The sequence below is a fragment of the Oncorhynchus nerka genome, linkage group LG18 (assembly GCF_034236695.1).
Source record: "Oncorhynchus nerka isolate Pitt River linkage group LG18, Oner_Uvic_2.0, whole genome shotgun sequence".
Taxonomy (NCBI): Eukaryota; Metazoa; Chordata; class Actinopteri; order Salmoniformes; family Salmonidae; genus Oncorhynchus; species Oncorhynchus nerka.
The window spans coordinates 27,313,277-27,340,581 of record NC_088413.1 but is presented as its reverse complement, the minus strand read 5'-3'; the positions used below and the strand labels follow the sequence as shown (position 1 = coordinate 27,340,581).

General features: G+C 47.7%; 1 protein-coding gene across 1 annotated transcript in view; it reads left to right on the top strand.

Moving 5' to 3' along the window:
• The window catches only part of LOC115124987 (lipopolysaccharide-responsive and beige-like anchor protein), a 295,611-nt gene that overhangs the window by 212,139 nt on the left and 56,167 nt on the right, over window positions 1-27,305 (top strand). The window contains exons 27-28 of the mRNA XM_065003331.1: window positions 10,495-10,662; window positions 26,211-26,300. Of these exons, the coding sequence (XP_064859403.1) occupies window positions 10,495-10,662; window positions 26,211-26,300 (258 nt within the window). The remainder of the gene's footprint in view (window positions 1-10,494; window positions 10,663-26,210; window positions 26,301-27,305) is intronic.

Genomic DNA, 27,305 nt, shown 5'->3' with positions numbered 1-27,305 from the left:
GATACACACATGTTTGTTTTACTATCCATGTGGGGACCAAACACTTGATTACCATTCAAATGAATATTTTCCCTAAACCTCACTTTTACAACCCTTAATCTAACCCTAACCTTAACCCCTAACTCTAATCTTAACTCCTAACCCTAACCTTAACCCCTAACTCTAATCTTAACTCCTAACCTTAACCCCTAACTCTAATCTTAACTCCTAACCCTAACCTTAACCCCTAACTCTAATCTTAACTCCTAACCCTAACCTTAACCCCTAACTATAATCTTAACTCCTAACCCTAACCTTAACCCCTAACTCTAATCTTAACTCCTAACCTTAACCCCTAACTCTAATCTTAACTCCTAACCCTAACCACTAACTCTAATCTTAACTCCTAACCCTAACCTTAACCCCCAACTCTAATCTTAACTCCTAACCTTAACTCCTAACCTTAACTCCTAACCTTAACTCCTAACCTTAACTCCTAACCCTAACCTTAACTCCTAACCCTAACCCCTAACTCTAATCTTAACTCCTAACCCCAATTGTAACCTTAACCTTAAATATAACCACTAAGCCTAAAATAGCCTTTCCCTTGTGGGGAATGGCGAAATATTCTCATTTTTCTTGTTTTACTATCCTTGTGAGGACTTCTGATCCTCGGGGGCTTCCGAGTGGCGAAGCAGTCTAAGCCACTGCATCTCAGTGCTAGAGGCGTCACTACAGACCCTGGTTCGATTTTGAGCTGTATCACAACCGGCCGTGACTGGGAGTCCCATAGGGCGGCGCACAATTGGCCCAGCGTTGTCCGGGTTAGGGTTTTGCCGGGGTAGGCCAAATTTGTTCTGAACTGACTTGCCTAGTTAAATAAAGTTTAAATTAAGGATAGTCAAACCAAACACACACACACACACACACCCTTTAAACCCTCTATGGTCATTTAAGACCTCTCTTTCAAAGTCACTGACATCTCTTCTTCTAGCCAGGGTAGCCAAAATAACAGGCAACTGGGCATTTTATACATGACCCTAAGCATGATGTTAATTGCTGAAATGAACTTAGAAACCACACCTGTGTGGAAGCACCTGCTTTCATTATACTTTGTATCCCTCATTTACTCAAGTGTTTCCATTATTTTGGCAGTTACTTGTAGTTCACTGGTTGGTGGTCAGTCCCACTGTCCTAGTTTGACCACTCTTAGCCTATTCTGGACTGTAGGTAGGAAGAAATGTGTCTGTCTCTAATGAGAAAGATGATAGAGCCTCTACATTGTTACTTTGCTATCTGTTACATGTCTTGGTAAATATTATGTTTTTATCATTTAATAATATTTCAAAATGATTAAATTCATTTGGGAGAGTTAAGGGTCGAACGGCGGCTGAACCTGGTCTCTCCCTCCGGACGTCTGTCAACGGGAAGGCTGCAATCATATCCCAGAGCTCCCACAATTCCATGCGGCAGGCAGCTGTGAGCGGCTCACACACGGCCCAGCTCAGCAGCACAGGAAGTCTGGCAGCTATTGGCTGACCCGACCCGGACCATAACACAGTCGCAACCAGTCGGCACACACTATTAGTCAAGTTTTTTTTTGGTCAGAGCAGGTCACCCCCGAACACATGCACGCACACACACAGGTCACCCCTGAGCCCCTGTGTATATGAAGGTAGCCCGCTCCCCTCTCTGTAACATCAGACAGCCGTAGAGGAAATGTGAGCATGGCGTGCCGTCACTGTTACCAAATCCTGTGTTTTCATTGGAACCAACATCACAACCCAGACAGAGGAACTTGAGGAATATAGGATCGCTAAAATGAGAGCCGGGGGAAATTACACCCCACTTTTCTCCCCCCAGAAATCTATTCATAGAATGTTTTGTGTAATTTAGAGACAGATAAAAATATATATACACTGCTCAAAAAAATAAAGGGAACACTTAAACAACACAATGTAACTCCAAGTCAATCACACTTCTGTGAAATCAAACTGTCCACTTAGGAAGCAACACTGATTGACAATAAATGTCACATGCTGTTGTGCAAATGGCATAGACAACAGGTGGAAATTATAGGCAATTAGCAAGACACCCCCAATAAAGGAGTGGTTCTGCAGGTGGTGACCACAGACCACTTCTCAGTTCCTATGCTTCCTGGCTGATGTTTTGGTCACTTTTGAATGCTGGCGGTGCTTTCACTCTAGTGGTAGCATGAGACTGAGTCTACAACCCACACAAGTGGCTCAGGTAGTGCAGCTCATCCAGGATGGCACATCAATGCGAGCTGTGGCAAGAAGGTTTGCTGTGTCTGTCAGCGTAATGTCCAGAGCATGGAGGCGCTACCAGGAGACAGGCCAGTACATCAGGAGATGTGGAGGAGGCCGTAGGAGGGCAACAACCCAGCAGCAGGACCGCTACCTCCGCCTTTGTGCAAGGAGGAGCAGGAGGAGCACTGCCAGAGCCCTGCAAAATGACCTCCAGCAGGCCACAAATGTGCATGTGTCTGCTCAAACGGTCAGAAACAGACTCCATGAGGGTGGTATGAGGGCCCGACGTCCACAGGTGGGGGTTGTGCTTACAACCCAACACCGTGCAGGACGTTTGGCATTTGCCAGAGAACATCAAGATTGGCAAATTCGTCACTGGTGCCCTGTGCTCTTCACAGATGAAAGCAGGTTCACACTGAGCACATGTGACAGTCTGGAGATGCCGTGGAGAACGTTCTGCTGCCTGCAACATCCTCCAGCATGACCGGTTTGGCGGTGGGTCAGTCATGGTGTGGGGTGGCATTTCTTTGGGGGGCCGCACAGCCCTCCATGTGCTCGCCAGAGGTAGCCTGACTGCCATTAGGTACCGAGATGAGACCCCTTGTGAGACCATATGGTGGTGCGGTTGGCCCTGGGTTCCTCCTAATGCAAGACAATGCTAGACATCATGTGGCTGGAGTGTGTCAGCAGTTCCTGCAAGAGGAAAGCATTGATGCTATGGACTGGCCCGCCCGTTCCCCAGACCTGAATCCAATTGAGCACATCTGAGACATGTCTCGCTCCATCCACCAACGCCACGTTGCACCACAGACTGTCCAGGAGTTGGCGGATGCTTTAGTCCAGGTCTGGGAGGAGATCCCTCAGGAGACCATCCGCCACCTCATCAGGAGCATGCCCAGGCATTGTAGGGAGGTCATACAGGCACGTGGAGGCCACACACACTACTGAGCCTCATTTTGACTTGTTTTAAGGACATTACATCAAAGTTGGATCAGCCTGTAGTGTGGTTTTCCAATATCATTTTGAGTGTGACTCCAAATCCAGACCTCCATGGGTTGATAAATTTGATTTCCATTGATAATTTTTGTGTGATTTTGTTGTTAGCACATTCAACTATGTAAAGAAAAAAGTATTTAATAAGAATATTTCATTCATTCGGATCTAGGATGTGTTATTTTAGTGTTCCCTTAATTTTTTTGAGCAGTGTATATTATTGGTAATAATTCACTCCTATAAAAATGTGAAATGTCTGGCATTTGAATCTTTACACATGACTAGGCGACAAACAACTCTCAGTTGGCAACAATGGGATCTCTAAACCTTTGACGATACACAGCAGTTGGTGATAGAAAGCTCCTGATAACAGTAGTGTAGTGATAGAAACCTCCTGATAACGGTAGTGTAGTGATATTTCGGTGCCATCCACCCCCTGCCAGGCATTTACATAAAGGCATGCTAAATTATTCATTAATTATCAGAGGATTCCCGGTGGAACAGGATGAAACAGACAGTGGCTGCTAATTGGCCCATCAATAACCCTGCCGCCTGCTGGATCTCCCTTAGTGGATCTGGATCTCTCCTCAGGAATCTGGCTCTCTAGTCTACACAACACTTCTGGCTCTCTCTAGTCTACACAACACTTCTGGCTCTCTCTAGTCTACACAACACTTCTGGCTCTCTCTAGCCTACACAACACTTCTGGCTCTCTAGTCTACACAACACTTCTGGCTCTCTCTAGCCTACACAACACTTCTGGCTCTCTCTAGTCTACACAACACTTCTGGCTCTCTCTAGTCTACACAACACTTCTGGCTCTCTCTAGCCTACACAACACTTCTGGCTCTCTAGTCTACACAACACTTCTGGCTCTCTCTAGTCTACACAACACTTCTGGCTATCTCTAGTCTACACAACACTTCTGGCTCTCTCTAGTCTACACAACACCTCTGGCTCTCTCTAGTCTACACAACACTTCTGTCTCTCTCTAGTCTACACAACACTTCTGGCTCTCTCTAGTCTACACAACACTTCTGGCTCTCTCTAGTCTACACAACACTTCTCTCTCTAGTCTACACAACACTTCTGGCTCTCTCTAGTCTACACAACACTTATGGCTCTCTCTAGTCTACACAACACTTCTCTCTCTAGCCTACACAACACTTCTGGCTCTCTCTAGTCTACACAACACTTCTGGCTCTCTCTAGTCTACACAACACTTCTGGCTCTCTAGTCTACACAACACTTCTGGCTCTCTAGTCTACACAACACTTCTGGCTCTCTCTAGTCTACACAACACTTCTCTCTCTAGTCTACACAACACTTCTGGCTCTCTCTAGTCTACACAACACTTCTGGCTCTCTCTAGTCTACACAACACTTCTGGCTCTCTAGTCTACACAACACTTCTGGCTCTCTCTAGTCTACACAACACTTCTGGCTCTCTAGTCTACACAACACTTCTGGCTCTCTAGTCTACACAACACTTCTGGCTCTCTCTAGTCTACACAACACTTCTCTCTCTAGTCTACACAACACTTCTGGCTCTCTCTAGTCTACACAACACTTATGGCTCTCTCTAGTCTACACAACACTTCTCTCTCTAGCCTACACAACACTTCTGGCTCTCTCTAGTCTACACAACACTTCTGGCTCTCTCTAGTCTACACAACACTTCTGGCTCTCTAGTCTACACAACACTTCTGGCTCTCTCTAGTCTACACAACACTTCTGGCTCTCTAGTCTACACAACACTTCTCTCTCTAGCCTACACAACACTTCTCTCTCTAGTCTACACAACACTTCTGGCTCTCTCTAGTCTACACAACACTTCTGGCTCTCTAGTCTACACAACACTTCTGGCTCTCTCTAGTCTACACAACACTTCTGGCTCTCTAGTCTACACAACACTTCTGGCTCTCTCTAGTCTACACAACACTTCTGGCTCTCTCTAGTCTACACAACACTTCTCTCTCTAGCCTACACAACACTTCTGGCTCTCTCTAGCCTACACAACACTTCTGGCTCTCTCTAGTCTACACAACACTTCTGGCTCTCTCTAGTCTACACAACACTTCTGGCTCTCTAGTCTACACAACACTTCTCTCTCTAGCCTACACAACACTTCTCTCTCTAGTCTACACAACACTTCTCTCTCTAGTCTACACAACACTTCTCTCTGTAGTCTACACAACACTTCTCTCTGTAGTCTACACAACACTTCTCTCTGTAGTCTACACAACACTTCTCTCTCTAGTCTACACAACACCTCTCTCTCTAGTCTACACAACACCTCTCTCTCTAGTCTACACAACACCTCTCTCTCTAGTCTACACAACACTTCTCTCTCTCTAGTCTACACAACACTTCTGGCTCTCTCTAGTCTACACAACACTTCTGGCTCTCTCTAGTCTACACAACACTTCTGGCTCTCTCTAGTCTACACAACACTTCTGGCTCTCTCTAGTCTACACAACACTTCTGGCTCTCTCTAGTCTACACAACACTTCTGGCTCTCTCTAGTCTACACAACACTTCTGGCTCTCTCTAGTCTACACAACACTTCTGGCTCTCTCTAGTCTACACAACACTTCTGGCTCTCTCTAGTCTACACAACACTTCTGGCTCTCTAGTCTACACAACACTTCTGGCTCTCTCTAGTCTACACAACACTTCTGGCTCTCTCTAGTCTACACAACACTTCTCTCTCTCTCTAGTCTACACAACACTTCTCTAATCTACACAACACTTCTCTCTCTAATCTACACAACACTTCTGGCTCTCTCTAATCTACACAACACTTCTGGCTCTCTCTAATCTACACAACACTTCTGGCTCTCTCTAGTCTACACAACACTTCTCTCTCTCTAGTCTACACAAGACTTCTGTCTCTCTCTAGTCTACGCAAGACTTCTGGCTCTGACAAAGAATGTTTTTTAGATGAAGGCTTGGTGGCTGAAAGATCTTTATCTTAACGAAGAAGGGTTTTTAGATGAAGGCTTGGTGGCTGAAAGATCTTTATCTTAACGAAGAAGGGTTTTTAGATGAAGGCTTGGTGGCTGAAAGATCTTTATCTTAATCGAAGAAGGGTTTTAGATGAAGGCTTAGTGGCTGAAAGATCTTTATCTTAACGAAGAAGGGTTTTAGATGAAGTCTTGGTGGCTGAAAGATCTTTATCTTAACAAAGAAGGGTTTTTAGATGAAGGCTTGGTGGCTGAAAGATCTTTATCTTAACGAAGAAGGGTTTTTAGATGAAGGCTTGGTGGCTGAAAGATCTTTATCTTAACGAAGAAGGGTTTTTAGATGAAGGCTTGGTGGCTGAAAGATCTTTATCTTAACGAAGAAGGGTTTTTAGATGAAGGCTTGGTGGCTGAAAGATCTTTATCTTAACGAAGAAGGGTTTTTAGATGAAGGCTTGGTGGCTGAAAGATCTTTATCTTAACGAAGAAGGGTTTTTAGATGAAGGCTTGGTGGCTGAAAGATCTTTATCTTAACGAAGAAGGGTTTTTAGATGAAGGCTTGGTGGCTGAAAGATCTTTATCTGAACGAAGAAGGGTTTTTAGATGAAGGCTTGGTGGCTGAAAGATCTTTATCTGAACGAAGAAGGGTTTTTAGATGAAGGCTTGGTGGCTGAAAGATCTTTATCTGAACGAAGAAGGGTTTTTAGATGAAGGCTTGGTGGCTGAAAGATCTTTATCTGAACGAAGAAGGGTTTTTAGATGAAGGCTTGGTGGCTGAAAGATCTTTATCTTAACGAAGAAGGGTTTTTAGATGAAGGCTTGGTGGCTGAAAGATCTTTATCTTAACGAAGAAGGGTTTTTAATATAATACTTTTAGCAAAAATGGTCATCTTTAATTTACTATCTGTAGAAACTACGAGAATATAAAGGTTCAGAAACGTTGTCAAACATCACAGCACAGTTGATAATATATGGCAAAGGGGGGTTGAGGGCAGCTGAAGGATGGGATTAAAATCAAACAAAAGAGAACTATTGTGAAATACACTGCCCCCCCCACACATACTATTTTTTTTAAAATAAAAAATAAATTAAAGAGATGGTTCTCCCACAACCGTTTTGCTTGTTGATCAAACATGTCTGGGAGAACACAGGGTAGAATTGCCAATGGGCCTCTCTTTTAGCAGCACAGACTGAGAGGCTTTGAAAGACACACCACAGAGCTAGTTCACTATACCTCCGCAGGCATTACCAAACGCTCCCTGAATCACTGATGAGAGAGGGGATTTCTAGGCACTACCAAACGATTGCATCTCAGTCAGAGACAGACACACACACAATACTATTCCCCTCTCCCTTTCCCCAAATGCTAGATCCTCATTACCATAAAGGCGGGCCTCTGGAGAGGGTGCTGCAATAACACAGGCTGTTCTTTGTTTCCCTGCCTTGATTGACAGGAGATTGCAGCACGCATTAAATGGCCATCAGACTCTGCATTAGTTTAGAAACAGAGGGAGCAGGGCCCCGTCAAAGGTCAGGCCTAGCGCATAATGAACTGCTCTCTCTCTGTCACACATACACACCGGTCCCCCATCGGCCCCCAGTCAGCTTGTCATTAAGAGGCCTGTCCTGGATTCTAATAGACATGTAGCCCTAATAAAATGAATCACTCTCTGACACAGAGCTTTGAACGTATTAACATAAGTGTGTTTATGTCGGAGGAAATGCAGACAAGAAGCCTGGACTCTGCACCTCTGTTCCAGGGGTGCTCTGTTCCAGGGGTGCTCTGTTCCTGGGGTGCTCTGTTCCTGGGGTGCTCTGTTCCTGGGGTGCTCTGTTCCAGGGGTGCTCTGTTTGGTCTTATTGTTAATAATTACTCCCAAAACATTGATATTCTCTCATATATTATTGTGTTTTAAAGGGGGAAAATAATTGCCCTTTCTGTGGCTACTAATTTCACCATCTTTCCAGGTTGCCAAACTTTAATTGCGGAAGTATAATTGTTGAACATTTACAAAAAGAACCATGACGTATAATAACCATAAACCTATTCACACAATTTGTTGTGCACTTATATAACAAATGTTCCCAGTCCTCATTTAAATAGTGTTCTTCCTCCTCTCCACTTCCCAGCTTGCATCCCAATGTTGGTACTTTATTCCCTAGTTAGTGCACTCATTTTGACCCGGGCCCATAGGGCGATATATGTATATAGTGAACATGGTTACATTTAGGACGCAGATCCAGTTCCACATTAAAACCCGGAGACCTTTCAATGCTCTGCCGCCCCAGGGCCTTTTCTCTCTCTCTTTGACACCGACCAATTTATTGATGTTGTTTCCACGGCTCATAAAGTCATTATACAAGAGCTTTCACAGTTTACCATCAGGCTGAGGCTCGATCACCCCGTCAGGGGGAGATGTCATGATGGCAGACAGGCAGTAGACATCTAGCTGTTCGCTTTCTCTTTTTCTCGCTTACCTCCTCTCTCTCTCTGTCTGAATCTTGTTCTTTCCCCATTTCTTTCTCTCTCTCTCTCTCTGTCTCCTGTCTCTCTCTCTCTCTCTCTCTGTCTCCTGTCTCTCTCTCTCTCTGTCTCCTGTCTCTCTCTCTCTCTCTCTCTCTCTGTCTCCTGTCTCTCTCTCTGTCTCTCTCTCTGTCTCCTGTCTCTCTCTCTCTCTCTCTCTCTCTGTCTCCTGTCTCTCTCTCTCTCTCTCTCTCTCTCTCTGTCTCCTGTCTCTCTCTCTCTCTCTCTCTCTCTCTCTCTCTGTCTCCTGTCTCTCTCTCTCTCTCTCTCTCTCTCTGTCTCCTGTCTCTCTCTCTCTGTCTGAATCTCGTTCTTTCCCCATTTCTTTCTCTCTCTCTCTCTCTCTCTCTCTCTCTCTCTCTCTCTCTCTCTCTCTCTCTCTGTCTGAATCTCGTTCTTTCCCCATTTCTTTCTTTCTCTCTCTCTCTCTCTCTCTCTGTCTGAATCTCGTTCTGTCTGAATTTCTTTCTCTCTCTCGCTCTCTCTGCCGTTCCTCCCTGATTGAAAGTTATAATTAAGAGAGTGAGAGAGAATTAGAAGGAAAATTAGCTGTCAGAAAGTCACATTTAAGTGAGTGATGGGCCAGCCCCGGCTGTAAACATTTAAATGATATAAATTGCCATTTAAGTGTACCGGTTTAATGTTTTGTCACAGAATTAATGTGACACAAGGCAGCAATGACAATCAAGGCCTCCTCATTCTAATTTGGAACGCGTTTAGAAGCCTTTGTTGTTGCCGTGCCAACAGCTTTTCCAGAAATTAACACAATTGCTGTTTTTATGACAAACCATAAATGTTTTCCCTTCTTTGCCAGCTAATGAGTAGAAAAACAGCTTGTATCTCAATGTTATGGTGAGACAGAGACATTCCAAAGCACCGCTATATACATTATCTCGTCTCGTCGTCCCACGAAAGGGGAAGAAGAGTCCAAAATGAGTCCCCAACGTCCTACTAGAACAGAGTGTTCTCATGTTTTCACACGATTAGCATTGGAGCATTTTCTTCATTATGCAGATGATAGTCAGTGCTGCTATCTGCTATTGAAATGACTTTGAACAAGTTCTGCTTTGAGTTGCAGCGTTTTGTGGGGGTTGGGGGAGTGGAGTAAGGGTTCTGGAATTACAACAATTAGTGGCGAACATAATTTTCAGTCTTGCAGTTTAGCAGGTCTACTGTATCTGCTCATAATGCTTCAGTAGACCTGTATAAATAATCATTTGACTTGGTCTGATCCCCTCTTGGTTCTCTGGCTTATGACTGACATCAACTTCAATCAATTATTTGCAAGGATTCCCTACCTCCTATAATTGATATAATCTTGGGATCCTCTTGTACCACTCTATCTATCCAAATCCCCTCTAACCATGAGTCCTCGCTGCCTCACTCTGCTCAATAACCCTTTCATTTAGCCCAATCCCCTCTAACCATGAGTCCTCGCTGCCTCACTCTGCTCAATAACCCTTTCATTTAGCCCAATCCCCTCTAACCATGAGTCCTCGCTGCCTCACTTTGCTCAATAACCCTTTCATTTAGCCCAATCCCCTCTAACCATGGCTCCTCACTGCCTCACTCTGCTCAATAACCCTTTCATTTAGCCCAATCCCCTCTAACCATGAGTCCTCGCTGCCTCACTCTGCTCAATAACCCTTTCATTTAGCCCAATCCCCTCTAACCATGAGTCCTCGCTGCCTCACTCTGCTCAATAACCCTTTCATTTAGCCCAATCCCCTCTAACCATGGCTCCTCCTCTCCTCCTGTCTTCCCAGGCTCTGGAGAGTGAGTTTGTGTCGTGCCAGCTGCACCAGTGGATCGACCTGATCTTTGGCTACAAGCAGCAGGGTCCTGAGGCCACCAGGTCTCTCAACGTCTTCTACTACCTGACCTATGAAGGGACCATCAACCTCAGCTCCATCACCGACCCCATGCTCAGAGAGGTGATGTAACACACACACACACAGAGTTGACGTGACGTTTTTCTGCGTATTATTTGTTATAATATTATTTGTCTTTTCCATCTCTAAAATTACTCCACGGTATCACACAGAATCATTAAAGCTCTTAACTTGGATGTTGAATCCAATTCAATTAAAGTCCATTAGCATCAGCAAAAGGTATAATCCTCTGACATTATTGACGCTGTTATTTGTGTTCCATTCAACAGCAGGGCTGTGTGGTAAGTAAGTACTATTCAGTCAAGTTGAGTTGCTGAACCCAGCAGTCTTTCATCTCCAGCACTGGGATCCCACTGAAAGCTATATGAAGTGCTCCACTTTAAGGTCTGAGAAAGCCCTTAAAAATCGGGAGTGTGTTTGTTTTTCTCGCTCTACTTTCATTCATTATTCATCCTCCTTTCACTTTGAACCAACAGGCAGGCAGCCTCTCCCTCTCTCCCCACAGCAGCAACACGGTACACCAATATAGCAATAAACCACGGCTAGCCCGCTAGCTTACAGCGCTAACTCTCTCATTGACACACTAACAAATCTGTGGCAGGCGAACAGGGTGCTGACCCCACAACTAGAGTGTGACTTCTCGTCTAATACGGTGCCACTGAAGTGTAACTCAGGGTGCCAGACATGGCAGCCAACCACTGAGACAGCCTCTTCTGGCCCAGAGTGTACTGTGTGTGTACTGTGTAAACTCTAGTGCCGGAACCATACCAGTATGGTGATACTCATTAGTATGGAGGTAAGGGAACACAAAGCGGATTGAACTGGTTTAGAAATCGGCTCTAATGTTGGAAACAAACATGTTGTCATCCAGAGTCGCATGTATTTATTTTCTAAGCTGTAGTACAATATGTTACATACAGCAGGTTTTTAAAGGACCAAAGAGATTGGTTTGCTTCATTTTTGTCATGGAAAAAAGAACCTGATACCGGCTACCGTCCTGGCTCTAATAACCTCCAGAGATAACACAGTGTACCCTAAACACAACGAGAGCTGGTCAACATAACCTCCTATATAATGCAATATGTATTTCATTGAAGACACTCTGAAGCCCCAAACAAATATCCTAATTGCTCTGATATCACAATTACTTATGTTGTGTTGAATATCATTTCATGACACTATTATGACGTTCAGTTGGAATAAAGTGTATACATTTGAAATGAACGACATTTCCCGTTCACCAACCAAAACCAACCTCCCTCAGATCTTTTACTATCAGAGTCCTGGCCAGAAAATCACCATCTTGACATCGGCGTTCAACAAGGACACACAGTAGGGCGATAGTAGTTGTCATTTCTAGCAGTACACTCACCGTGGAACCGTGTTAGAGGTTGATTAGTGTCCGTGGGTGTTCAGCTGAAGGTCAAAGTGACTCAACTGTTCCGTTAGCTAGCTCTGGGACGTTTTGCTCAGGCTAATGTACAAGAGGACCCGTCTTCAGAGTCACCCTCTTCATTCAATTCCCAGCTGACGTTTATAAAGGCATGTGATGTTGGAAGCTTGCTGGGCATAGGTCACCTATATACTTGCCAATACTACAATGTTATGACATATAGGCATGTGATTATGTGGGGCCACTGGCAAGGCCAATCTTCTTCAGGGGCGCTGGTCCGTATCTGATGAAGTCTCTATATTCTGTACATTTAAAGACGGAGGAAGACCCCCTCTGCAGCGAGGCTACGGTCATGTGATTTACTCAACCACTCGACAAGCTGCATCTGGATGGAAAACATGCTGTTTTTATGCAAATAAACGCATCACAGTAACCGCATAACCGCACTTCGTTTTGAATGAAGGGAAATGAATAACCGAGGATGTCCTTGGCGTGTTGTCTGGGTTGTGGGGGTTGTGCGACAACTCAAGGCAGGTTCCTGTTTGCGTGGGTATGTTTAATTTATACTCTTATTACGTGAAAGCTGTAAAATGCAGACTGTTCCCGTCTGTGTATTGTCACTGGTGTGCGACGGCCGTGAGATTTTCCATAATCACAGACAAAGGACAGCGAGAGATGGAGAGAGGGGGCAGGAGAGAGGGGGCAGGAGAGAGGGGGCAGGAGAGAGAGAGAGAGAGAGGGCAGGAGAGAGAGAGAGAGGGCAGGAGAGAGGGAGAGAGAGAGAGGGCAGGAGAGAGAGAGAGGGCAGGAGAGAGAGAGAGGGCAGGAGAGAGAGAGGGCAGGAGAGAGAGAGGGAGAGAGAGAGAGAGGAGAGAGAGAGAGAGGGCAGGAGAGAGAGAGAGAGAGAGAGAGGAGGGAGAGAGAGAGAGAGAGAGGACAGGAGAGAGAGAGAGAGAGAGAGAGGGCAGGAGAGAGAGAGAGGGCAGGAGAGAGAGAGAGGGCAGGAGAGAGAGAGAGGGCAGGAGAGAGAGAGAGGGCAGGAGAGAGAGAGAGGGCAGGAGAGAGAGAGAGGGCAGGAGAGAGAGCAGGAGAGAGGGCAGGAGAGAGAGGGCAGGAGAGAGAGGGCAGGAGAGAGAGAGAGAGGGCAGGGAGAGAGAGAGGGCAGGAGAGAGCAGGAGAGAGAGAGGGCAGGAGAGAGAGGGCAGGGAGAGAGAGGGAGAGAGAGAGAGGGCAGGAGAGAGAGGGCAAGAGAGAGAGAGGGCAGGAGAGAGAGGGCAGAGAGAGAGAGGGCAAGAGAGGGCAGAGAGAGAGGGCAGGAGAGAGAGGGCAGGAGAGAGAGGGCATGAGAGAGAGAGGGCAGGAGAGAGAGAGAGAGAGGGCAGGAGAGAGGGCAGGAGAGAGAGAGAGAGAGAGAGGGCAGGAGAGAGAGCTAGAGAGAGAGGGCAGGGAGGAGAGAGAGAGGACAGGAGAGAGAGAGAGAGAGAGAGAGGGCAGGAGAGAGAGAGAGAGAGAGGGCAGGGAGAGAGAGAGAGAGGGCAGGGAGAGAGAGAGAGAGAGGAGAGAGAGAGAGGGCAGGAGAGAGAGAGAGGGCAGGAGAGAGAGAGGGCAGGAGAGAGAGAGAGGGCAGGAGAGAGAGAGCAGGGAGAGAGAGAGAGGGCAGGAGAGAGAGAGAGGGCAGGAGAGAGAGAGAGAGGGCAGGAGAGAGAGAGAGGGCAGGAGAGAGAGCAGGAGAGAGAGGGCAGGAGAGAGAGAGAGAGGGCAGGAGAGAGAGAGAGGGCAGGAGAGAGAGGGCAAGAGAGAGAGAGGGCAGGAGAGAGAGGGCAAGAGAGAGAGAGGGCAGGAGAGAGAGGGCAGGAGAGAGAGGGCAGGAGAGAGAGAGGGCAGGAGAGAGAGAGGGCAGAGAGAGAGAGGGCAGGAGAGAGAGGGCAGGAGAGAGAGAGGGCAGGAGAGAGAGAGGGCAGAGAGAGAGAGGGCAAGAGAGAGAGAGGGCAAGAGAGAGAGAGGGCAAGAGAGAGAGAGGGCAAGAGAGAGAGAGGGCAAGAGAGAGAGAGTGCAAGAGAGAGAGAGTGCAAGAGAGAGAGAGTGCAAGAGAGAGGGAGGGCAAGAGAGAGAGAGGGCAAGAGAGAGAGAGAGAGAGGGCAAGAGAGAGAGAGAGGGCAGGAGAGAGACTGGGCAGGAGAGAGAGAGAGGGGGGCAGGGAGAGAGAGAGGGGGGCAGGAGAGAGACAGAGAGAGAGAGAGATAGATAGATAGAAGGGGAACCCCTGTACCAGTACTCTCTGTACCGGTGCAGTAAAAAGTGGTAGTCTTAATGTGGCATTAGTCAACACAGAGAAGAGGAAGTGGAAGAAGAGAGCTGATGTTCTCTCCTGATGGAGGGAGAGCATGACCAGGAAGCAGTCCCCGTCTGGGAAAACATGGTAGCTTTCCCTAATCTGCCTTGAGACATTCCAAACGCTCAGCTAGAACCCACCCCTCCTCTACCCCATTCCACTCCACCCTACCATGGCTTGGCCTGTGTAGACTGTAGGCCTCTGGGGCAGGGAGCCTCTCTTCCAGCTGTCCCTCCCTACCCTTTCCCTCACTACCCTGTCCCTCCCTACCATGTCTCTCTCTCTCCTGTCCCTCTCTCTCCTGTCCCTTCCCACCCTGTCCCTCCCTACCCTGTCCCTCTCTCTCCTGTCCCTCACTACCCTGTCCCTCTCTCTCCTGTCCCTCACTACCCTGACCCTCCCTACCCTGTCCCTCTCTCTCCTGTCCCTCCATACCCTGTCCCTCTCTCTCCTGTCCCTCTACCCTGTTCCTCTCTCTCCTGTCCCTCCCTACCCTGTCCCTCCCTACCCTGTCCCTCTCTCTCCTGTCCCTCCCTACCCTGTCCCTCCCTACCCTGTCCCTCTCTCTCTCCTGTCCCTCTCTCTCCTGTCCCTCCCTACCCTGTCCCTCTCTCTCCTGTCCCTCCCTACCCTGTCCCTCTCTCTCCTGTCCCTCTCTCTCCTGTCCCTCCCTACCCTGTCCCTCTCTCTCCTGTCCCTCCCTACCCTGTCCCTCTCTCTCCTGTCCCTCCCTACCCTGTCCCTCCCTACCCTGTCCCTCTCTCTCCTGTCCCTCTCTCTCCTGTCCCTCCCTACCCTGTCCCGCCCTACCCTGTCCCTCCCTACCCTGTCCCTCCCTACCCTGTCCCTCTCTCTCCTGTCCCTCCCTACCCTGTCCCTCCCTACCCTGTCCCTCTCTCTCCTGTCCCTCTCTCCTGTCCCTCCCTACCCTTTCCCTCACTACCCTTTCCCTCACTACCCTGTCCCTCTCTCTCATGTCCTCTCTCTCCTTTCCCCTCTCTCTCCTTTCCCTCACTACCCTGTCCCTTCCTACCCTGTCCCTCCCTACCCTATCCCTCCCTACCCTGTCCCTCCCTACCCTGTCCCTCCCTACCCTGTCCCTCTCTCTCCTGTCCCTCCCTACCCTGTCCCTCCCTACCCTGTCCCTCCCTACCCTGTCCCTCCCTACCCTGTCCCTCCCTACCCTGTCCCTCCCTACCCTGTCCCTCCCTACCCTGTCACTCCCTACCCTGTCCCTCCCTACCCTGTCCCTCCCTACCCTGTTCCTCACTACCCTGTCCCTCACTACCCTCTCCCTCCCTACCCTGTCCCTCCCTACCCTGTCCCTCCCTACCCTGTTCCTCACTACCCTGTCCCTCACTACCCTCTCCCTCCCTACCCTGTCCCTCACCACCCTGTCCCTCACCACCCTGTCCCTCACTACCCTGTCCCTCACTACCCTGTCCCTCACTACCCTGTCCCTCCCACAGTTGTCACTCCGTAGTGGCGGTCTCCCTTGGCGCTACTCCCCTCCATCCCAACCTCCACCCCCCCTTGGCCCCTGGCCCTGACACGGCCCAGACTAGCAACCCATTTCCGCCTCCTCCACAGGCCTGCTTCCTCACAAACACTGAGGGGCTGAGTCTGGCTACGGCTCGGGGCTGGAGACGCACTGCTGGTGTATTTGACTAAGTAAAACTAACGCCGGGGTCCAGTCGGGTGTGTGGAGAAACCTCCCCAGCTGATTGGACACAGGGAGGGGGGAGTTGGGTGTGTGGAGAAACCTCCCCAGCTGATTGGACACAGGGAGGGGGGAGGAGGGTGTGTGGAGAAACCTCCCCAGCTGATTGGACTCAGGGAGGGGGGAGGAGGGTGTGTGGAGAAACCTCCCCAGCTGATTGGACACAGGGAGGGGGGAGGAGGATGTGTGGAGAAACCTCCCCAGCTGATTGGACACAGGGAGGGGGGAGGAGGGTGACAACAAACTCTTTCTTAGACTCACTCACTTTCCTCCCTCTCTTCATATACACACACACACACATATACACAAACACACACCATATATATACACACACACACACACACACTTTATCTGCTCTCTCTCTCTCTCTGATGGCACCATGCTGTGCGGGGGTGTGGATTTATTCATTCTCCTGATCATCAGAGCAGCTCCAAGGTAAATAGTGGGTGTCAGAGATCCAATTTACCGTCCGGTTGTATTAACCATGCACCATGCCTCTGGCCATGCCTGGGTAATGGGCCTCTGGCAGGGGAAATGACCGACCACAGCCCCCCTCTCCCCACTGGTCCTGGTAATGAATCTGCATGCGTGGGTGGGTAGGTGGTGGGCTCAAGCACATCTGGATGGGAATGAGGTGATAAATCAGCGTTTGCCCTCGGTGCCCGCCATGCGATGCTCCAGTCACTGAGCATGAAGGGCAGCTGAATGGCAGGGGATGAGGAGGAGGAGGTACAGAGGTACGGAGCGTGTTCTGTTGTCCTCTATAGAGGCCGTAGGGAGAAACCATACTGTACACACAGTCCAGTTCACGATCTGATGGAAGTGGTCTGTATCATCGTATACTAATACAAGAGATTTTATCATATTTTTGGTTGTCAAAATGTGATATCGGAGAAATGTTTATATATATATATATATATATATATATAAAAGGATGATTTTGTATTTAATATGTATGGTATAATATAGGGATGTATATGGTAAAACTCTTGCCAAATGTATTTTGGATGAACACGACAGACCACAGCTAATTACACCGGCACAGATGTTCATAGTGGTCCTGACGGACTACCCCTCACACCCCAGGCTCACACACTTTGATCAATCACCTTCATTTAATCCTCCTGCTGGTCCTGTGCCAAGCTACTAGGCTAGCTAGAGCTAGCGCCTGCAAACACCACTCACATTCACGCCGCGGACAAATACTGAAAGGGGTTCTTATTGTGTGTCATCAACATTTCTATGCAAGTCTGAAATCGTCTTGTAAAAGTCCTCTTTAGTTCCCCTTCATCAAACAGCGATGCTGTGAAGACATCGGGTTAGCTAGCTAGCGCTTATCGCCATCTTGCCCTGACTCCCATTCCAGTGACGTAATGACTTGGGCTTTTCCTAGAACCCCTACATGCATTCTCTGGTATTTCAAGATCCTCTTAGTGACTGTAGGACTATGTCCCAAATGGCACCCTATTCTCAAATGGCACCCTATACAGTGCACTCCTTTTGACCAGGCCCTATGTGGGGAATAGGGTACTATTTGGGATACACACTAGATCATCTGTTTGTAATCGATGGCCCAGTCTAATGGTCCCAGGAGTGGATTTACACTAAATAAAGAGGGAGGGACAGATCCCATTGTTCTCCTCAGCTGTGAGGAGTGGGGGATCAAAGCTTGAGTGGCAGAGAAAAGAAGGGTGGGGGAGAGAAAGGGAGAGAGAAGGAAAGAGAGGGAGCGGGGAAGGGGGAGGTAAGAGGCAGGGAGACAGACTGGGAGAGAGCGAGAGGGAGGGAGGACTGGGAGAGAGGAGGGCGGGGAAGGGGAGGTAAGAGGCAGGGAGACAGACTGGGAGAGAGCGAGAGGGAGGGAGGGGGAAGGGGGAGGTAAGAGGCAGGGAGACAGACTGGGAGAGAGGGAGAGGGAGGGAGAGAGAGGGAAAGAGAGGGAGCGGGGAAGGGGGAGGTAAGAGGCAGGGAGACAGACTGGGAGAGAGCGAGAGGGAGGGAGGGAGAGAGAGGGAACCAAAGCCCTGGGTTTTCTGACGCTCACATATCAACTGGCGTCGGTGGAGGCCTTGAGTCTAGGCCGGGAGATTTTCTCATACCTGTTAGAGATTAGGAACCATCTTTTTTTTTTTTTACTACACTGGGATCCTCCACAAAAGCTGGAAGGTAGGATGGCAGGCAGAGGCTAGAGTATAGGTCTGATCTGAAATGACTTCCACTTCCCTATGTAGTGACTTCTGACCAGAGTACAAATAGGGGTCTGGTCAAAAAAAGTGCACTACATAGGGAATAGGGTGCCATTTCACATGAATCCCATGTATTAGTATACAGTAAGTATAGTCTGAGTCTATGGGCTTAACTGAGGCTTAACTCTCTTTTTCTTTCTCTCTCTAGTCTCTCTCTCTAGTCTCTCTCTCTCTAGTTTATCTCTCTCTTGTCTCTCTGTCTCTCTACTCTCTCTAGTCTCTCTCTAGTCTCTCTCCCTCTCTCTCTCTAGTCTCTCTCTCTAGTCTCTCTCTCTAGTCTCTCGCTCTCTAGTTTATCTCTCTCTTGTCTCTCTGTCTCTCTACTCTCTCTAGTCTCTCTCTCTAGTCTCTCTCTCTCTAGTCTCTCTCTCTAGTCTCTCTCTCTCTAGTTTATCTCTCTCTTGTCTCTCTGTCTCTCTACTCTCTCTAGTCTCTCTCTCTAGTCTCTCTCTCTCTTGTCTCTCTCTAGTCTCTCTGTCGCTCTGGTGTCTCTCTCTCTAGTCTCCCTCTCTCTCTCTCTCTAGTCTGTCTGTCTCTCTAGTCTCTCTCTCTAGGTTTCTCTGTCTCTCTAGTCTCTTTCTCTCTAGTCTCTCTTTCTCTCTCTTTCTCTCTCTAGTCTGTCTCTCTTGTGTCTCTCTCTCTCTAGTCTCTCTCCCTCTCTCTCTCTAGTCTCTCTCTCTCTATAGTCTCTCTCTAGTCTCTCTCTCTCTATAGTCTCTCTCTAGTCTCTCTCTCTCTAGTCTCTCCCTCTCTCTCTCTAGTCTCTCTAGTCTCTCTCTCTAGTCTCTCTCTAGTCTCTCTCTCTAGTCTCTCTCTAGTCTCTCTCTCTAGTCTCTCTCCCTCTCTCTCTCTAGTCTCTCTCTCTCTCTCTAGTCTCTCTCTCTAGTCTCTCTCGTCTCTCTCTAGTCTCTCTCCCTCTCTCTCTCTCCCTCTCTCTCTCTAGTCTCTCTCCCTCTCTCTCTCTCTAGTATCTCTCTCTAGTCTCTCTCTCTCTCTCTAGTCTCTCTCTCTAGTGTCTCTCTCTCTCTAGTCTCTCTCCCTCTCTCTCTCTAGTCTCTCTCTCTCTATAGTCTCTCTCTAGTCTCTCTCTCTCTATAGTCTCTCTCTAGTCTCTCTCTCTCTAGTCTCTCCCTCTCTCTCTCTAGTCTCTCTAGTCTCTCTCTCTAGTCTCTCTCTAGTCTCTCTCTCTAGTCTCTCTCTAGTCTCTCTCTCTAGTCTCTCTCCCTCTCTCTCTCTAGTCTCTCTCTCTAGTCTCTCTCTCTAGTCTCTCTCTCTCTAGTTTCTCTCTCTCTAGTCTCTCTGTCTCTCTACTCTCTCTAGTCTCTCTCTCTAGTCTCTCTCTCTAGTCTCTCTCTAGTCTCTCTGTCGCTCTAGTGTCTCTCTCTCTCTAGTCTCCCTCTCTCTCTCTCTCTCTCTAGTCTGTCTGTCTCTCTAGGTTTCTCTGTCTCTCTAGTCTCTTTCTCTCTAGTCTCTCTTTCTCTCTCTTTCTCTCTCTAGTCTATGTCTCTCTTGTGTCTCTCTCTAGTCTCTCTCCCTCTCTCTCTCTAGTCTCTCTCTCTCTATAGTCTCTCTCTCTAGTCTCTCTCTAGTCTCTCTCTCTCTCTCTAGTCTCTCCTCTCTCTCTCTAGTCTCTCCCTCTCTCTCTAGTCTCTCTCTCTCTCTAGTCTCTCTCTAGTCTCTCTCTCTAGTCTCTCTCCCTCTCTCTAGTCTCTCTCTCTCTCTCTAGTCTCTCTCTAGTCTCTCTCCCTAGTCTCTCTCTAGTCTCTCTCCCTCTCTCTCTAGTCTCTCTCCCTCTCTCTCTCTCTCTAGTATCTCTCTCTCTAGTCTCTCTCTCTCTCCCTCTCTCTCTCTAGTCTCTTTCTCTCTAGTCTCTCTTTCTCTCTCTTTCTCTCTCTAGTCTATGTCTCTCTTGTGTCTCTCTCTCTCTAGTCTCTCTCCCTCTCTCTCTCTAGTCTCTCTCTCTCTCTATAGTCTCTCTCTAGTCTCTCTCTCTCTATAGTCTCTCTCTAGTCTCTCTCTCTCTAGTCTCTCCCTCTCTCTCTAGTCTCTCTAGTCTCTCTCTCTCTAGTCTCTCTAGTCTCTCTAGTCTCTCTCTCTCTAGTCTCTCTCTAGTCTCTCTCTCTAGTCTCTCTCCCTCTCTCTCTCTAGTCTCTCTCCCTCTCTCTCTCTAGTCTCTCTCTCTCTCTCTAGTCTCTCTCTCTAGTCTCTCTCGTCTCTCTCTAGTCTCTCTCCCTCTCTCTCTCTCTAGTATCTGTCTCTAGTCTCTCTCCCTCTCTCTCTCTAGTCTCTCTCTAGTCTCTCTCTAGTCTCTCTCTCTCTAGTCTCTCTCTCTCTCTCTCTCTCTAGTCTCTCTCTCTAGTCTCTCTCTCTAGTCTCTCTCTCTAGTCTCTCTCTCTAGTCTCTCTCTCTAGTCTCTCTCTCTAGTCTCTCTCTCTAGTCTCTATTTAGAACCAACCTCTCTCTCTTTCCCTCTCTAGTCTCTCTCTCTAGTCTCTCTCTAGTCTCTCTCTCTCTCTCTAGTCTCTCTCTCTAGTCTCTCTCTCTCTAGTCTCTCTCTCTCTAGTCTCTCTCGTCTCTCTCTCTCTAGTCTCTCTCTCTCTCTAGTCTCTCTAGTCTCTCTCTAGTCTCTCTCTAGTCTCTCTCTAGTCTCTCTCTCTCTAGTCTCTCTCTAGTCTCTCTCTCCCTCTCTCTAGTCTCTCTAGTCTCTCTCTCTAGTCTCTCTAGTCTCTCTCTAGTCTCTCTCTCTCTCTCTAGTCTCTCTCCTCTCTAGTCTCTCTCCTCTCTCTCTCTAGTCTCTCTCTCTAGTCTCTCTCTCTAGTCTCTCTCTCTCTAGTCTCTAGTCTCTCTCTCTAGTCTCTCTCTCTAGTCTCTCTCTCTAGTCTCTCTCTCTAGTTTCTCTCTCTCTAGTCTCTGTCTCTCTAGTCTCTCTCTAGTCTCTCTCTCTAGTCTCTCTCTAGTCTCTGTCTCTCTAGTCTCTCTCTAGTCTCTCTCTCTCTCTAGTCTCTCTCCTCTCTCTCTCTCTCTCTCTAGTCTCTCTCTCTAGTCTCTCTCTAGTATCTCTCTCTAGTCTCTCTCTCTCTCTCTAGTCTCTCTCCCTCTCTCTCTAGTCTCTCTCTCTAGTCTCTCTGTCTCTCTCTCTAGTCTCTCTCTCTAGTCTCTATCTAGTCTCTCTGTCGCTCTAGTGTCTCTCTCTCTCTAGTCTCCCTCTCTCTCTCTCTAGTCTGTCTGTCTCTCTAGGTTTCTCTGTCTCTCTAGTCTCTTTCTCTCTAGTCTCTCTTTCTCTCTCTTTCTCTCTCTAGTCTATGTCTCTCTTGTGTCTCTCTCTAGTCTCTCTCCCTCTCTCTCTCTAGTCTCTCTCTAGTCTCTCTCCTCTCTCTCTCTAGTCTCTCTCTCTCTATAGTCTCTCTCTCTAGTCTCTCTCTAGTCTCTCTCTCTCTCTCTCTCTCTAGTCTCTCCCTCTCTCTCTCTAGTCTCTCCCTCTCTCTCTAGTCTCTCCCTCTCTCTCTAGTCTCTCTCTCTCTCTCTCTAGTCTCTCTCTAGTCTCTCTCTAGTCTCTCTCTCTAGTCTCTCTCCCTCTCTCTAGTCTCTCTCTCTCTCTCTAGTCTCTCTCTAGTCTCTCTCTAGTCTCTCTCCCTCTCTCTCTAGTCTCTCTCCCTCTCTCTCTCTCTAGTATCTCTCTCTCTAGTCTCTCTCTCTCTCTCTCTCTCTCTAGTCTCTCTCTCTAGTCTCTCTCCCTCTCTCTCTCTAGTCTCTCTCTCTAGGTTTCTCTGTCTCTCTAGTCTCTTTCTCTCTAGTCTCTCTTTCTCTCTCTAGTCTGTCTCTCTTGTGTCTCTCTCTCTCTAGTCTCTCTCCCTCTCTCTCTCTAGTCTCTCTCTCTCTCTATAGTCTCTCTCTAGTCTCTCTCTCTATAGTCTCTCTCTAGTCTCTCTCTCTCTAGTCTCTCCCTCTCTCTCTAGTCTCTCTAGTCTCTCTCTCTCTAGTCTCTCTCTCTCTCTAGTCTCTCTAGTCTCTCTCTAGTCTCTCTCCCTCTCTCTCTAGTCTCTCTCTCTCTCTCTAGTCTCTCTCGTCTCTCTCTAGTCTCTCTCCCTCTCTCTCTCTCTAGTATCTGTCTCTAGTCTCTCTCCCTCTCTCTCTCTAGTCTCTCTCTAGTCTCTCTCTCTAGTCTCTCTCTCTCTAGTTTCTCTCTCTCTAGTCTCTCTGTCTCTACTCTCTAGTCTCTCTCTCTAGTCTCTCTCTCTAGTCTCTCTCTCTAGTCTCTCTCTAGTCTTTCTCTCTAGTCTCTTTCTCTCTAGTCTCTCTTTCTCTCTCTAGTCTATGTCTCTCTTGTGTCTCTCTCTCTCTAGTCTCTCTCCCTCTCTCTCTCTAGTCTCTCTCTCTCTCTATAGTCTCTCTCTAGTCTCTCTCTCTAGTCTCTCTCTAGTCTCTCTCCCTCTCTCTCTAGTCTCTCTCTCTCTCTAGTCTCTCTCCCTCTCTCTCTCTCTAGTATCTCTCTCTCTAGTCTCTCTCTAGTCTCTCTCCCTCTCTCTCTCTAGTCTCTCTCCCTCTCTCTCTAGTCTCTCTCTCTAGTCTCTCTGTCTCTCTCTCTAGTCTCTCTCTCTAGTCTCTATCTAGTCTCTCTGTCGCTCTAGTGTCTCTCTCTCTCTAGTCTCCCTCTCTCTCTCTCTAGTCTGTCTGTCTCTCTAGGTTTCTCTGTCTCTCTAGTCTCTTTCTCTCTAGTCTCTCTTTCTCTCTCTTTCTCTCTCTAGTCTATGTCTCTCTTGTGTCTCTCTCTAGTCTCTCTCCCTCTCTCTCTCTAGTCTCTCTCTAGTCTCTCTCCCTCTCTCTCTCTAGTCTCTCTCTCTCTATAGTCTCTCTCTCTAGTCTCTCTCTAGTCTCTCTCTCTCTCTCTCTCTCTAGTCTCTCCCTCTCTCTCTCTAGTCTCTCCCTCTCTCTCTAGTCTCTCTCTCTCTCTCTCTCTAGTCTCTCTCTAGTCTCTCTCTAGTCTCTCTCTCTAGTCTCTCTCCCTCTCTCTAGTCTCTCTCTCTCTCTCTAGTCTCTCTCTAGTCTCTCTCCCTCTCTCTCTAGTCTCTCTCCCTCTCTCTAGTCTCTCTCGTCTCTCTCTAGTCTCTCTCCCTCTCTCTCTCTCTAGTATCTGTCTCTAGTCTCTCTCCCTCTCTCTCTCTAGTCTCTCTCTAGTCTCTCTCTCTCTAGTTTCTCTCTCTCTAGTCTCTCTGTCTCTACTCTCTCTAGTCTCTCTCTCTAGTCTCTCTCTCTAGTCTCTCTCTCTAGTCTCTCTCTAGGTTTCTCTGTCTCTCTAGTCTCTTTCTCTCTAGTCTCTCTTTCTCTCTCTTTCTCTCTCTAGTCTATGTCTCTCTTGTGTCTCTCTCTCTCTAGTCTCTCTCCCTCTCTCTCTCTCTCTCTATAGTCTCTCTCTAGTCTCTCTCTCTCTATAGTCTCTCTCTAGTCTCTCTCTCTCTAGTCTCTCCCTCTCTCTCTAGTCTCTCTAGTCTCTCTCTCTCTAGTCTCTCTAGTCTCTCTCTCTCTAGTCTCTCTCTAGTCTCTCTCTCTAGTCTCTCTCTAGTCTCTCTCTCTAGTCTCTCTCTAGTCTCTCTAGTCTCTCTCCCTCTCTCTCTCTAGTCTCTCTCCCTCTCTCTCTCTCTCTAGTATCTGTCTCTAGTCTCTCTCTCTCTCTCTCTCTCTCTCTAGTCTCTCTCTAGTCTCTCTCCCTCTCTCTCTCTAGTCTCTCTCTCTAGTCTCTCTCTCTAGTCTCTCTCTCTCTAGTTTCTCTCTCTCTAGTCTCTCTGTCTCTAGTCTCTCTCTCTAGTCTCTCTCTCTAGTCTCTGTCTCTCTAGTCTCTCTCTAGTCTCTCTGTCGCTCTAGTGTCTCTCTCTCTCTAGTCTCCCTCTCTCTCTTTCTCTAGTCTGTCTGTCTCTCTAGTCTCTCTCTCTAGGTTTCTCTGTCTCTCTAGTCTCTTTCTCTCTAGTCTCTCTTTCTCTCTCTTTCTCTCTCTAGTCTATGTCTCTCTTGTGTCTCTCTCTAGTCTCTCTCCCTCTCTCTCTCCAGTCTCTCTCTCTCTATAGTTTCTCTCTCTAGTCTCTCTCTAGTCTCTCTCTCTCTCTCTAGTCTCTCCCTCTCTCTCTAGTCTCTCTCTCTCTCTCTCTCTAGTCTCTCTCTAGTCTCTCTCTAGTCTCTCTCTCTAGTCTCTCTCCCTCTCTCTAGTCTCTCTCTCTCTCTCTAGTCTCTCTCTCTAGTCTCTCTCTAGTCTCTCTCCTCTCTCTCTAGTCTCTCTAGTCTCTCTAGTCTCTCTCCTCTCTCTCTCTCTAGTATCTCTCTCTAGTCTCTCTAGTCTCTCTCCTCTCTCTCTCTAGTCTCTCTCCCTCTCTCTCTAGTCTCTCTCTCTCTCTCTAGTCTCTCTCTAGTCTCTCTCTAGTCTCTCTCTCTCTCTAGTCTCTCTCTCTAGTCTCTCTCCCTCTCTCTCTCTAGTCTCTCTCTCTCTCTCTCTAGTCTCTCCCTCTCTCTCTAGTCTCTCTCTCTCTCTCTCTCTCTAGTCTCTCTCTAGTCTCTCTCTAGTCTCTCTCCCTCTCTCTAGTCTCTCTCTCTCTCTCTAGTCTCTCTCTCTAGTTTCTCTCTAGTCTCTCTCTCTCTCTCTAGTCTCTCTCCCTCTCTCTCTCTCTAGTATCTCTCTCTAGTCTCTCTCCCTCTCTCTCTCTAGTCTCTCTCCCTCTCTCTCTAGTCTCTCTCTCTCTCTAGTCTCTCTCTAGTCTCTCTCTCTCTAGTCTCTCTCTAGTCTCTCTCTCCTCTCTCTCTAGTCTCTCTCTCTCTCTCTAGTCTCTCTCTCTCTCTAGTCTCTCTCTCTCTCTAGTCTCTCTCCCTCTCTCTCTCTAGTCTCTCTCCCTCTCTCTCTAGTCTCTCTCTCTAGTCTCTAGTCTCTCTCTCTAGTGTCTCTCCCTCTCTCTCTCTCTAGTCTCTCTCTCTCTAGTCTCTCTCTCTATAGTCTCTCTCTCTCTCTAGTCTCTCTCTCTCTATTCTCTCTCCCTCTTTCTCTCTCTCTAGTCTCTCGTCTCTGGTTAGTTTCAGACAATAGGGATAAGCAGTGCCGTTCACAGCAACGTTTTCTCATGGAAATCCCATCTGCAGTCAGTACAGGCCTTCTCAATGAGATCACTCCCAGAGTCCAGGCCAACCCCCGGCTCAGACTCAACCACTGCAGTCTCACATAGTACTCTGCTCTTCTCCACACTCTCTCTCTCACACGCAGTCACACACAGTCAGATTGTACTGCGCAGCAGTCTCTCACTTAACCTCTCTTTCCTGCCCAATATCTTTCTTTCTGTCCCTCTCTCGCTCTCTCTCTCAATGAAATGTCAATGTAAGGGGCTTTATTGGCATGGGAAACATATATGTTATCATTGCCAAAGCAAGTGGAGTAGGTAATAAACAAAAATGAAATAAACAGTAAAAAAGTGAAAGGTGAACATTACACTCACAGAAGTTCCAAATGAATAAAGACTTATGTATATATACAGTGTTGTAAAAATGTGCAAATAGTTAAAGTACAAAAGGAAAAATAGATTAACATAATTATGAGTTGTATTTACAATGTATTGGGTTGTATTTACTCTCTCTCTGTAGCCCCATCTCACCTAGAGTACTCCTACACACACCTACCTCTGTTGCTGTATGTATTCTTTACTGTGTTGTGACCATACACTAGTACATCTCTCTGTCCTCCCAGCCCTGTGTTACTTTGACTCTGTGGCCCCTGATGTTGTCCAGAGCTGAGAGGCGGCGTCTCCTGCGACATTTATGGTCCTATATCTCTTAATTAGCGCCACCTAACCCGCCTGTCTGTCTCTCTCTCTGTTTCTCTCTCTCTCTCTCGCTCTCTCTTACTCTCTCTCTCTCTCTCCCTCTCGCCAGGCTGTGGAGGCACAGATCAGGAGTTTTGGACAGACCCCATGTCAGCTGCTCATCGAGCCACACCCACCAAGGAGCTCCGCCATGCAGGTGGTGAGTCTCACACACGTACGCGCGTGCTCACACACACAGACTGACCACAATACCGTGCCCAATACCGTGCCCAATACCGTGCCCAATGCCGTGCCCAATACCGTGCCCAATACCGTGCCCAATACCGACCCATCTCCTCAGTAGTGTAGATAGAACCAGAGACACAATGGAATAGCCTTGACTCTCTCTGACTGCTAGCATGTTAAATGACTCTCTCTGACTGCTAGCATGTTAAATGACTCTCTCTGACTGCTAGCATGTTAAATGACCGTCTCTGACTGCTAGCATGTTAAATGACCGTCTCTGACTGCTAGCATGTTAAATGACCGTCTCTGACTGCTAGCATGTTAAATGACTCTCTCTGACTGCTAGCATGTTAAATGACTCTCTCTGACTGCTAGCATGTTAAATGACTGTCTCTGACTGCTAGCATGTTAAATGACTGTCTCTGACTGCTCGCATGTTAAATGACCGTCTCTGACTGCTCGCATGTTAAATGACTGTCTCTGACTGCTAGCATGTTAAATGACTCTCTGACTGCTAGCATGTTAAATGACCGTCTCTGACTGCTAGCATGTTAAATGACCGTCTCTGACTGCTAGCATGTTAAATGACCGTCTCTGACTGCTAGCATGTTAAATGACTCTCTCTGACTGCTAGCATGTTAAATGACTCTCTCTGACTGCTAGCATGTTAAATGACTGTCTCTGACTGCTAGCATGTTAAATGACTGTCTCTGACTGCTCGCATGTTAAATGACCGTCTCTGACTGCTAGCATGTTGAATGACCGTCTCTGACTGCTAGCATGTTAAATGACCGTCTCTGACTGCTAGCATGTTAAATGACTGTATCTGACTGCTCGCATGTTAAATGACTGTCTCTGACTGCTAGCATGTTAAATGACTGTCTCTGACTGCTCGCATGTTAAATGACCGTCTCTGACTGCTAGCATGTTAAATGACCGTCTCTGACTGCTAGCATGTTGAATGACCGTCTCTGACTGC